The sequence below is a fragment of the Borostomias antarcticus genome (assembly GCF_949987555.1).
Source record: "Borostomias antarcticus genome assembly, chromosome: 16".
Classification (NCBI taxonomy): domain Eukaryota; kingdom Metazoa; phylum Chordata; class Actinopteri; order Stomiiformes; family Stomiidae; genus Borostomias; species Borostomias antarcticus.
Window position 1 is genome coordinate 24,151,077 of NC_140249.1, and position 12,500 is coordinate 24,163,576.

At 45.6% G+C, this 12,500-nt stretch overlaps 3 protein-coding genes across 3 annotated transcripts in view; 2 read left to right on the forward strand and 1 right to left on the reverse strand.

Annotated features, from left to right (window-relative positions):
• Positions 1–3,881, reverse strand: part of bbs2 (Bardet-Biedl syndrome 2) — a 16,552-nt gene extending 12,671 nt beyond the window's left edge. The window contains exons 1-6 of the mRNA XM_084450910.1: positions 3,843–3,881; positions 2,842–2,970; positions 1,897–2,124; positions 1,643–1,768; positions 1,150–1,290; positions 392–496 (exon numbers count right to left, since the gene is read on the reverse strand). Of these exons, the coding sequence (XP_084307036.1) occupies positions 392–496; positions 1,150–1,290; positions 1,643–1,768; positions 1,897–2,124; positions 2,842–2,958 (717 nt within the window). The 5' untranslated portion in view covers positions 2,959–2,970; positions 3,843–3,881. The remainder of the gene's footprint in view (positions 1–391; positions 497–1,149; positions 1,291–1,642; positions 1,769–1,896; positions 2,125–2,841; positions 2,971–3,842) is intronic.
• Positions 3,882–6,995: 3,114 nt separating this feature from the next.
• On the forward strand, positions 6,996–7,861 carry mt2 (metallothionein 2). The gene is made up of 3 exons (XM_084450919.1): positions 6,996–7,140; positions 7,261–7,329; positions 7,633–7,861. The coding sequence occupies exons 1-3, from the start codon at positions 7,116–7,118 to the stop codon at positions 7,725–7,727; spliced, it is 189 nt and encodes a 62-aa protein (XP_084307045.1). The 5' UTR covers positions 6,996–7,115; the 3' UTR covers positions 7,728–7,861.
• A 3,571-nt stretch (positions 7,862–11,432) lies between these two features.
• Positions 11,433–12,500, forward strand: part of nup93 (nucleoporin 93) — a 20,717-nt gene continuing 19,649 nt past the window's right edge. Inside the window, exon 1 of the mRNA XM_084451430.1 lies at positions 11,433–11,567. The gene's annotated coding sequence lies outside the window, so the exon portion shown is untranslated. The remainder of the gene's footprint in view (positions 11,568–12,500) is intronic.

Consider the following 12,500-nt stretch of genomic DNA (forward strand, 5'->3'; position numbering starts at 1 on the left):
GGACAGAGGGGACAGATGGGACTGAGGGGACTGATGGGGACTGAGGGGACTGAGGGGGAGATGGGACTGAGGGGACTGATGGGACTGAGGGGACTGATGGGGACTGAGGGGACTGAGGGGACCGATGGGACTGAGGGGACTGAGGGGACTGAGGGGACTGAGGGGACTGAGGGGACTGATGGGGACTGAGGGGACTGAGGGGGAGATGGGACTGAGGGGACTGATGGGACTGAGGGGACTGATGGGGACTGAGGGGACCGATGGGAAAGAGGGGACAGATGGGACTGATGGGACTGCTGGAGGTCTCTCTCCCAGAAGGACAGCGCGTCGTTCTGTGATTCTAACTGTGTGTGATTGTAACTGTGTGTGATGCCGTCTCCAGCTGCAGTACCTTGATCCTCCAGTAGCGGGCGGTGCGGTCGTAGACGCCCACGGTGCCGTTGGCCAGGGCGTAGCCGAACCTGCTGCCGTGCATGTGGCACAGGGACGTCACCGTCTGGGACAGGGAGAGAGGGAGGGGCCAGAGAGAGAGGGAGGGGCCAGGGAGAGAGGGAGGGGCCAGGGAGAGAGGGAGGGGCCAGGGAGAGAGGGAGGGGCCAGAGAGAGAGGGAGGGGCCAGAGAGAGAGGGAGGGGCCAGAGAGAGAGGGAGGGGCCAGAGAGAGAGGGAGGGGCCAGAGAGAGAGGGAGGGGCCAGAGAGAGAGGGTAGGGCCAGGGAGAGAGGGAGGGGCCAGAGAGAGAGGGAGGGGCCAGTTAGTCCACCTGACTCTTTAGTTCAGATACTGTAATGTACCACGTTGCTTTTTTGCTTTTTTGTTTTTATTATCATGTTTTGGTCTTTGGTTTTTCTCCGTAGCACTTTTGTTTTGAATGTAAAGAACATTACAAATAAAATTAATATTTGTTTTTCAGTATTTTAATTATTATTATTATTATTTGTTATTTTTACTACTACAAAGCACACGTGTTTGGAATCTCCTCTGGAGGTTAATCTGACATCAAGAACAAACTAAACACTGAAAAATGAAAGAACATGAGGGAGAGACGTGTTGAACAGCAGGGGGGTCAGGGGTCAGGGCTGGCTGCGGTCAGAGGGGTCCGGGGTCGGGGCTGCCTGCGGTCAGAGGGGTCAGGGGTCACGGTGCGCTACCTCGTTCTCGGCCATCTCAGACACCAGCTCGTCCTCCCTGAACACTCGGATGTCGAAGTCCTCCGACCCAACCAGCAGCTCGTTCTTGCCGTCCCCGGTGAAGTCACACAGCACCAGCGAGCGCACGTTGTCCCCCGTCACCTGGTCACAAGCACGCCACAGAGACAGCGCGGTCACAGACATGCCACAGAGACAGCGCGGTCACAAACATGCCACAGAGACAGCGCGGTCACAGACATGCCACAGAGACAGCGCGGTCACAAACATGTCACACAGCACCAGCGAGAGCACATTGTCCCCCGTCACCTGGACGCCACGCCACCGAGACAGCGCGGTCACAGACATGTCACAGAGATAGCGCGGTCACAAACACGCAATTAGTGTAAGTCGCTTTGGATAAAAGCATCTGCTAAATGACTGTAAAGTAATGTCATGTAGCTTTCACACTAGACAGTGTTGTAGTGTAGTAAGACGGTCGTGAGTTAGTGTGTACCGTCCAGAACTGGTCGTTGCCGGCGTAGTCGAAGCCCTGCAGGGTGCAGTTGCCTCCGATGACAGCCAGGGGGCTCTGGATGTCTCCCAGTTTCCCCAGAACGATGGCGTTGGCTCCGTCCGTCACCTGCGCACACAGCCGCCACATCATCAGCATGGATCACACCGCCGAACGTTAGAACGCGCTGCTTCGGCTCCGGAGAGGCCGACTCTCAGAGGTCAAAGCTTCAGAGGTCAAAGGTTTGGGTCCCTCACCTCCCTGTAGAAGACGTCGGCGTTGTCGTGCACGTCGTAGGCCAGCAGGTTGGTCTGCGAGCCGATCAGCAGCGTGTCCCCGGTGGTGTCCGGTCCCAGCGTCCCCGAGGTCAGGCAGCTGACCGCCTGGTTGATGTTGAGCAGCGAGACGTCCGAGTCCTGGGCGCTGTGGCTCAGCCGGTGGGCGGTCGGCCGCTGGCCCCGGGCGTGAGGGTTGTGGATGAACACCTGGCCGACGGGACGAAGTCACAGTTTGAAACACCGTGAAAGCGGGAGACCGGGGTTCAAGGACCCGGTGGGGATGATTTTATGGGACTATACCCCAAACCTCCACATGTTCATCCTTTCACTCCGACTTTTACCCCTTGCCTTATAGGTCAGATCCTGTCCCAACCCCAACCCTTATTCTAACCCCAACCCACACTAGGGACTGGAAGGACACCAAAATCAACCTGCTGATCTCCACTGCACAAGTAGAGTAGCGGTGAAAGCAATGGACTCCCACGGAAGGAAGTCACAGTTTGAAACACTGTGAACCCTCCTGGTGTCGATCGCCTAGCTAGCCTAGCTAGCCTAGCTAGCCTGACACTCACACTCAACTGCCATTTAGTTTCTGCCATTTAGTTCATTATTCAGTCTGAACAGGCTCCCAATGCAGCCGTTTTCCCAGATGGCCGTTGTCAAAGGAGTCCTCAGCGATTAGTTCATCCCCTAACCAATCACGTTGCTCGCATTTAAGGGATGCTGATTGGCCTGGTTGAAATTCCAACCGAGAAATCACTCCAGATGAGAGCCTTTCTAGGCCCTGAATCGCATTCCGAAAATTAAGTCAAATTCAGAGCCAGGGGCCGGAGACAGGCTATAGATAGCCTAAATTATATACTGAATCAAATCAGCATTCGGGGGTTGTGGTTTTTATTAAACTGATGTAACGAGCAGCCGTACCTTCCCAGCCTGCGTGGCCGCGGCCAGACAGGGGTGGACGCCGTCAAACTTCCCCATGGTGACCATGCGAGGGTTGATCTTGTGACTCAACTTCAGGGTGAAAATGGGGACCAACATGGCGGCGAGCTCCTATACAGACATGTTGGAAAGTGGTTAATATGTTGTTGTTGTTGTTGTACAGTAGGTGTGTGTGTACGCTTACCCCTGGGTATTTTAGAAGTAACCGAGTGAAATATAACTCTGCTCTTTCTACATCAATTCATGTATTCTCTACATATGCATGTGTGCTAAACTCATAATGGAAACATGCAATGCTAGTAAATTAGCTAGACATGTTGTTGCTGTTGTTGTAGTAGTACAGTTAGGTGTGTGTGTGTGTGTGTGTGTGTGTGTGTGTGTGTGTGTGTGTGTGCGTGTGTGTGTATGCGTGTGTGTATGTATCTGTGTGTGTGTGTGTGTGTGTGTGTGTGTGTGTTGTGTGTGAGTGAGTGTGTGTGTATGTGTGTGTGTGTGTGTGTGTGTTGTGTGTGTGTGTGTGAGCTAACTAGACATCTGCCAACTGCTCATGTTGTAACCAGCTTAGCTCCTCCGGGTGTCCCGTTACCTAGCAACACAGGCTGGCTTGTGAGAGATTAGCATGTTGCTAGCTAACCAGGCTAACCAGGCTAACCAGGCTAACAAGGCTAGCTCAAATAATCCCTTACATTTCCTCTCCAGCTCTCTTCGTTCGTAGAAAATAACAAATAAACGAGTACATTGATGTATACGACAAGCAACATAGCAGCTATTATTTTTTATAATATAATTATATATTATAAGAATCACACACATCAACACACGCCTGGCTAGCTAACGTTAGCACAGTTAGCTAGTTGATAAAATTGCATGTTAGACAGCTCTTGCTCTCGTGATCTCACTTTACTATTTATTTCACGCAAATGTAAATGCACTTCTCTAGTTGCTGTGTGCAATAAGGAGTAAAGTTAGAGCTCTTATCTTACCGATGTCCCAGGTCTTAATCTGCCTGTGAGCTTTACTAACCTAACAGCCCGGGCATTGGGACCCGGGAGAGCTGCTTCCGCCCAATGACGTCACGTGGTGCCTACATTCATGATGTGGCACCTTTACCTGGCAACACGACCAACAGCACACTACACCCTCAAGAGAACAGCACACTACACCCTCAGAGAATAGCACACTACACCCTCAGAGAATAGCACACTACACCCTCAGAGAACAGCACACTACACCCTCAGAGAATAGCACACTACACCCTCAGAGAACAGCACACTACACCCTCAGAGAATAGCACACTACACCCTCAGAGAATAGCACACTACACCCTCAGAGAATAGCACACTACACCCTCAGAGAATAGCACACTACACCCTTAGAGAATAGCACACTACACCCTCAGAGAACAGCACACTACACCCTCAGAGAATAGCACACTACACCCTCAGAGAATAGCACACTACACCCTCAAAGAACAGCACACTACACCCTCAGATAAAAGCACACTACACCCTCAGAGAATAGCACACTACACCCTCAGAGAATAGCACACTACACCCTCAGAGAACAGCACACTACACCCTCAGAGAACAGCACACTACACTCTCAGAGAATGTCACACTACACCCTCAGAGAATAGCACACTACACCCTCAGAGAACAGCACACTACACCCTCAGAGAACAGCACACTACACTCTCAGAGAACAACACACTACACCCTCAGAGAATAGCACACTACACCCTCAGAGAATAGCACACTACACCCTCAGAGAACAGCACACTACACCCTCAGAGAATAGCACACTACACCCTCAGAGAATAGCACACTACACTCTCAGAGAATAGCACACTACACCCTCAGAGAACAGCACACTACACCCTCAGAGAATAGCACACTACACCCTCAGAGAATAGCACACTACACCCTCAGAGAACAGCACACTACATCCTCAGAGAATAGCACACTACACTCTAAGAGAATAGCACACTACACCCTCAGAGAACAGCACACTACACCCTCAGAGAATAGCACACTACACCCTCAGAGAATAGCACACTACACCCTCAGAGAATAGCACACTACACCCTCAGAGAATAGCACACTACACCCTCAGAGAACGTCACACTACACCCTCAGAGAATAGCACACTACACCCTCAGAGAACATCACACTACACCCTCAGAGAACATCACACTACACCCTCAGAGAATAGCACACTACACCCTCAGAGAATAGCACACTACACCCTCAGAGAACGTCACACTACACCCTCAGAGAATAGCACACTACACCCTCAGAGAATAGCACACTACACCCTCAGAGAACAGCACACTACACCCTCAGAGAATAGCACTGCTATTAAACAGTTTGATAAGCGCTGTAAATGTGTTCGTAGTGTTTACCTTTTATTTCCCTGCCCAGGCCTAAGTAAAGAGAGGAGGTTTCATTTGTGATTTGATACGATTCATATGACGGATAGGCTAGGTAGCTGTAGCTGTTGGACAAATAAACCATTCAGATACAGCCTAACTTACAAGAGCAGTTCAAAGCTCATTTAGGCAAGGCAACACATTTGTTTTCTTCAAAGATTCTGTAGATCTTTACTGTCTCATCATGATTATTTTTATTTTTATTGAAAAGTGTGCATAGAACCAAGTAAAATCAAAACATTGTGTATTCCTTTTTACCCAGAACAACTGAGCCAAACAATACAAAGAATAAAAACATAAAATAATAAAAATACAATGTATAATAATAATAATAATAATAATAATGATAATGATAATGATAATGATAATAATAATACAATCTCATAATCAATATACAATATACAAAATTATATTATAGAATTTTAGGACTTGTTTATGTTTCATTAATTATAAGGCTTTTATACCGTAGTTAAGGTAAACTTATTTGTAAAAAATAAAAATAAAAACATGGGGGTTTTAAAAAAAATCTACATTTATGAATGAAATATTTACCATTATTAGGATATTGTTTAGCATAAATTCAGTATTTTTGTCATCTGAAAAGAGCCCATGCACGATTCTATATAGAACCCAAATGGTTCTATCTCTTGCTTCATATAGGCTATGAAGGTTAACCCTGGAGTTCCCTCAGGAACCCTCTAATAACTGAACAATTACTTGTGGGACTTGTGAGGATTCATTTACAAGCGAAAAAATAATATTGTGGTTGTTATGTTATGTGGGTTTCTGTGTTCTTGTTGCAAACAATACAAATTAAACCTCAATCCAAATTAAACCTCAATCTTAAAAATGCATTGGATAAAACGTGTAAGATACTTCTCACTCATCATGACGTTGCTCATTCACTCTGGGTTCTGGAAAAGTACAGACCGGACACAATGGTTGACGAGCGCAAAATGATTTCACCTCGAGGTTTTGCTCACGACTCCTGAGGCGAGGCTGGACGTGACGCTGCTGCAGCCGCGTGCAGAGGGGGAGACCACAGGGGACGCAATCCGCGTGCAGAGGGGTAGACCCATGGACCACAGGGGACGCAGGGGGGAACGGCCCCCGGGTGCAGAGGGGTAGACCTAGGGGACGCAGGAGGAACTGCCCCCCCCGCTGTCCTCACCAGACGCTGACCATTGCGCTTTCACTGTCACAGTACCGCGTGCACACATCTACACGCGTTACCGAAAACTTACAACATGACCTCAAATTTACTTTTGAGGATTGTAGTAGCCTACTTTCATTCTCTAGGCTACTAGGATACTTTATAAACAGATCTGACACAGTATAGACAGAATATAATTAGCCTACAATAATGTATACAATAATTTAATAATAGAACATGTCATTTGATAATTAACACGCATATCTAGGCTATCCTATTCCATTAAATTACAGTATCTAGACAACAAAGCATAACATATTTAAGCTAAAAGAGAATGTAGTCCATGTGTGTTTAGCTCAGGGCTCGATAGTTTCATCATTATGTAATTAGTATTTTGGACTGTTGTCAACAGTCAATTCGAGTTATGTAATTTGAATACACCATACAAATACAACAACAGCTTGCTGGGAAGTTGAATAAATCCGTGTGCAAAACCAATCTATTCTACGTGAATCACGTGATTACGTGACTGTGGGTTTGTTTTGCACCCGGCCCTCTGGCCTCCGGACGCTATAAAAACATCCTTGTAACACCTAAAGTCACAACACAGATCTACCCGAGAAGAACACTACTCTCCTCTTGTTTGGTATTAAGAAGGTCTCACTCAACTTCAAAATGGATCCCTGTGACTGCGCCAAGAGTAAGATTTCCTTTTTTATTCTCATACGATTTTAGGAGATGCTTTTCTATACTCTAGCCTACTCTAAAATGGCAAGTCTGTTTTGTAATTGAGATTGTTTATTTCTTCTTTCTCTCATAGCTGGAACCTGCAACTGCGGCTCCACCTGTAGCTGCACCAACTGCGCATGCACGTCATGCAAGAAGAGTTGTAAGTTTCTACATTAAACACTTAATTTGATACCCAATTGATTTTGTCGACAGCAGCTCAATAGATTAGAAAGTTTATTCGCCATGTATAACATGTACGGTCCTTTGGAATTTTGTGACCGGTGATGTCCGTGGTCAATCAAGACTATATAGACCACAGGTGTGCGCAGGTGTGATGTAGGATAGTCAGACTGTAGACCAACAGGTGTGGTGTTGGGTAGTAATACCGTAGACCACAGGTCTGATGTGGGATCCTAAGCTAATTGTGGGATCCTAAGCTAATTGATTGATCTCCTCCCTCCAGCTTGCTGCTCCTGCTGTACTCCCGGGTGCAGTAAGTGCGCCTCCGGATGCGTGTGCAAAGACAAGACGGGCGACAACTGCTCCTGCTGCCACTGATGGCTCTGCCGCGTGACGATCCTCTGAAGTGCGGCCTTCGTCCCTTCACTAATTAAGATGCACTTGATGATTAAAAGTAGATTTTGTACATTTTTGCTTAAGTGAGTGAAAATAAATTGCATTTGAATAACATTTCTAATTGTGGCTTGTCATCCGTGTGTGTGGGGGGGGGGTGATGTATTAGGCTGCCATTATTGTAGACCTTAAGTTTTCACATACTGTCTTGAGGCTTGTCAGTTTATTTAAGGTGAAGTCTGGTTTATTTAAGGTGAAGTCTGGTTCATGTTGGATGCACTGAAGTAGTCTCAGAATTCAAACGGGCGCTGTCATGGTCGAGGGTTAGTGAGGTGGGACTTGTGCAGACGAGGGTTGATGAGGTGGGACTAGCGCAGACGTCTGTTGCACAGTAACTTAGTCGGGGACATGAACTTCAGTGACCATGACCAATTGGTATATGAAGGCCTGTAGTAGTAGACTTCCTCTGTCTGCCTGTCTGCCTGATTTGCTATCTGTAAAGTGCCTTTACTGCTGGGGGTTGACCCTGGACCATACTGGCAAACAAAGGTGTGTTGAGCTATTCAACCCAGTAGCCTGTCCCCTTAATCATCTATAGGTTTACTACACGGTAAAGGACAAACTAAGACGCACTTGATAAAGTAGAATAAATGTTATACCTTTTACTTTTAAATGAGAGTAAATGGCATTTGAATAACAGTTCTATTGGAGGCTTGTCATCCCTACATGGTGTGTGTGTCATGTTTGGGCACCAGTGTTGCCATAATTGTAGACATTTAAGCAGATTTTCTTTCTTAGCCTGTCTTGAGAGACTTGACATTTACTTGGGTAAACATGTAGTTTATGGTGGATGTCTCAATAGTCAGATAATCTGACAAGAGCTCTGAAAACAGCAGCTGTCATGGTTGAGGGTTAATCTTGAGGCGGGGCTGTAGAGACAGACGTCTGTTTCACAATAACTCATTAGTCGGGACATGAACTTCTCAGTGACCTTGACAGATAGTATATGAAGGCCTATAGTAGTAGGCTGCCTCTGTCTCTGCCTGCCCAGGATTTAGTAGCTGTGATGTATTTTGCTTTTTTCTAATCTGTCGTTGTGTGGTGGTTCTCTGGGGTTGACATCGGACCATGCCGTCAAATAACAGTTCTCATTGTGGCTTGGCATCGCTGGGTGGCTGGGGATTGTCATGTATTGGGCATTGCCATAATTGTAGACATTTAAAGATTTTTTTTCTTAGCCTGTCTTGAGAGGCTCAATAATTCCAGATTTACTGTGGGTAAACGTGGTTTATGGTGGATGCAGTGGAGCCGTCTGGATGGTCAGATAATCTGACCAGAGGTCAAAGCAGGAGGTTAGGGTTCATCTTGAGGTTGAGGCTTGCAGTTGGAGCTCAAACTTCAAAACCTGGTATCTTTGAACATATTCAAATCCATGATTAGTCCGATTGTATCCAGGCTGTATGAGTGGAAATGTTTTAACTGATTTACTTGATTGTCCATTCTACTGTTTTTAATCTGTATGTTGTGTATTTGTGTCCATGCAACTGGATGTGCTGCTTCTCCTGACCAGGTCTCCCTGCAAAAGAGACCTTTGATCTCAACGGGACAAACCTGGTTAAACAATGGTTAAATAAATAAATAAAATGAGGTGGGTCTGGGACGGTATAGAGGCCGACATTCCTCTGTAGCACAATAACTCACTATCAATAGGGCATAAACCTCAGTGACCTTGACCAATAGTATCATATTGTGGATATGAACCCGTTCAGCTGTGTTGTCTGAACTGTACTCACTCACCCACTGACTCAGACTGCAGCACAACTAGCACACAACTCTTGATTGTACTGTAAATACTGTAGGATCACACTGCACATTGTCTTTTTTTATTTTTACTTTTCCTGTATTGTCTGACTTGATGTTTTTGGTTTTTTATTGCGGCCACTCTTGGCCAGGGCTCCTTCGCAAAAGAGATTTCAATCTCAACAGGATTTCCCCTCGTTAAATAAAGATTTACATTAAAATAATAATAATAATGAATAAACATCACACATATATTGTATATAAACACATTGCACACACATTAACACGTTGGACATGTATAGAAACACATTGCACATCATATTGTATTTGCTCTCTACTTTTTGTGCTATTATATAGTATTTTGCACAGTCATGCCTTTGCACTAAATGCACGGTCCTGTCTGGTTCCTGCACCCTGTCTATTGTTTCCTGTTTATTGTGAGCACCAACAGTCCAGAACACGTGAAAACCTACCTGGCTACAATAAATATGATTCTGAACAGTGATCATATGATTCTGAACAGTATACATCTGGAGAGACAACCTATATACAGTAGATGAAACTGAACTGGCTTGAGACTCAAATCTTGGATTCAGATTTGTATGTGACCAAGTAGGCTTGCACCTGTGAGGAATGTGTCTAGGTCTGTTGGAGCAGTTGACCTTGTGCAAAAACAAGACAAGGCAGTGCAAAATACTATATGGTAAACGGACTGCACTTATATAGCGCTATATAACGCTTTACAATGGCCTCTCATTCACCCATTCACACACACATTCACACGCCAATGGCAGCCAGCTGCGGTGCAAGGTGCTAGCCTGCTGATTAGGGGTTCAGTGTATTGCCCAAGGACACTTCGACATGTGGACAGGAGGAGCCGGGATTCGAACCGCCAACCCTGCGGTCACTGGACGACCCACTCTACAGTACCTGTTGAGCAAAAGCCGCCCCCAAAGCCAATAAACAAGCCACAATATACCTGTGTTGTATACAGTCTAGATTCATCATTCAAATTCTATCTTGAATCTGGCATATCATTCCATTTGATTGTGCATCAGAGCCTAATACATCCATGATCAGAGCCTAATACATCCACGATCAGAGCCTAATACATCCACGATCAGAGCCTAATACATCCACGATCAGAGCCTAATACATCCACGATCAGAGCCTAATACATCCATGATCAGAGCCTAATACATCCATGATCAGAGCCTAATACATCCATGATCAGAGCCTAATACATCCATGATCAGAGCCTAATAACTTCCATGATCAGAGCCTAACACATCCATGATCAGAGCCTAATACATCCATGATCAGAGCCTAATACATCCATGATCAGAGCCTAATACATCCATGATCAGAGCCTAACCAAACAAGGTGACCTTCTTTTATTTGATAACTGAGTTGGTGACAGAAGTGGATAGTCTGAGCTACAGGAACAATACAGGATGAACACAGCAGGGAGAATCATTGCCTCATTGATTCTAAAGTCACAATTATTTATCATTATCCAGATTATGACAAATGTACATATCATTAAGGATATACTTGTACTTGATATTGAAGCACTGTATTGTAATATTAGGGCATTGTTAACCTGCAATGGGACTACAGATGACAATTTGCTTATTAGCTAACTCTGGCACATTTACATTCATGTGGAAACTGAAATGTTGATTAATGTTTTAAATAAATAAAAATACACAAGGAATTGATTTGTAAATAGACACAATCCTTTCATTTAGACTCCATCTAATGTTAGAATCTGTTTGTGTGTTTGTACGGGTGTAGTGACCCTCCAGTCCAGAGAGCAGCCTTGGTGATCCAACCCTGGGAATCCACAGACCACAGAAGAAGAGCCTCGTCCAATCAGCGCAGGTCCCAGTAGTGCCGGGGTAAACGAGATCGCGCGCTAGCTCATGCTAATGCTAATGCTAACTGAGCCCTAAACTACCAACCCTGAGATCACAGAGAGACCAGGAGACCCGGGATACATCTGCTATCTGTCTACAGCTTCACGTGAGTTGTCATCTCAATAAGAGTTATAACCCGTTTGTAAAACAAGGCATGTCAGAGGGGAATGGTGATTGAGAGCTAGCCGCTAGCTAACTACCACTAGCTAACTACCACTATTCATCTAGTTCACTAGCTAGCTAACTACCACCATTCATCCCTAGCATGCTTCCAGCTAACTACCACTATTCACCCCTAGTACGTAGCTAGGCGGCCTGGCCATGCATGCTTCCAGCTAGCTCACTATTCATCCCTAGTACGTGACTAGCTAGGCGGCCTCGCCATGCATGCTTCCAGCTAGCTCACTGTACAAGTCAATCAATCAAAGCTTTATTTGTATAGTGCATTTCATACCCAGAGGCAACACAATGCGCTTTACAGAGAACAAGGGAGGTGGGCATACGACCCACCCCTACATATTCCAGAGGGAAGCAAAAAAACAGTAATCACCCGGGGGCCAGATAAGTGAGCTGTAAAAATTCTCCCCTGACCCCTCTCAACAAGGCGATCGAGCAAGCTCCAGGAGTATGTTTGTCTACCGGCTAAGAACATTTATGAAGCAATACATTACATTAAATTACATTTCAGAGTGAGAGAGGCTAAAAGCATCATAGGAGAGAGAGAGAAGTCATCGTGTGTTCGTCCAGACTCATGCAAATCGTGCAATGTGGGTTTATAATTTTTAATTTCAGTTATTGTGGGTATTGTATTGTATTCCACGGACATGCAGTGATAGTATAAAGCCAAGGCTGTACTAGTTTGAGTGCAGTGATAGTATAAAGCCAAGGCTGTACTAGTTTGAGCCACTGTTGCTAGTTGACCTGTCATCGTGATCCTCTTTAGTGAAACGTACAGGTTGCTGTTATTGTTACCTAGATTCATTCTACTGTTCTTGACAATAGTATAAATAATATGACTCACTCAAGCAGACTTTTTTGT

Excerpts from the sequence above, each read along its gene's own strand:
- mt2 (XM_084450919.1), top strand. The coding sequence starts at position 7,116 with ATGGATCCCTGTGACTGCGCCAAGA. Across the intron at positions 7,141-7,260 it reads TCCCTGTGACTGCGCCAAGA|CTGGAACCTGCAACTGCGGC; the intron begins GTAAGATTTCCT and ends TTTCTCTCATAG. Across the intron at positions 7,330-7,632 it reads CACGTCATGCAAGAAGAGTT|CTTGCTGCTCCTGCTGTACT; the intron begins GTAAGTTTCTAC and ends TCCTCCCTCCAG.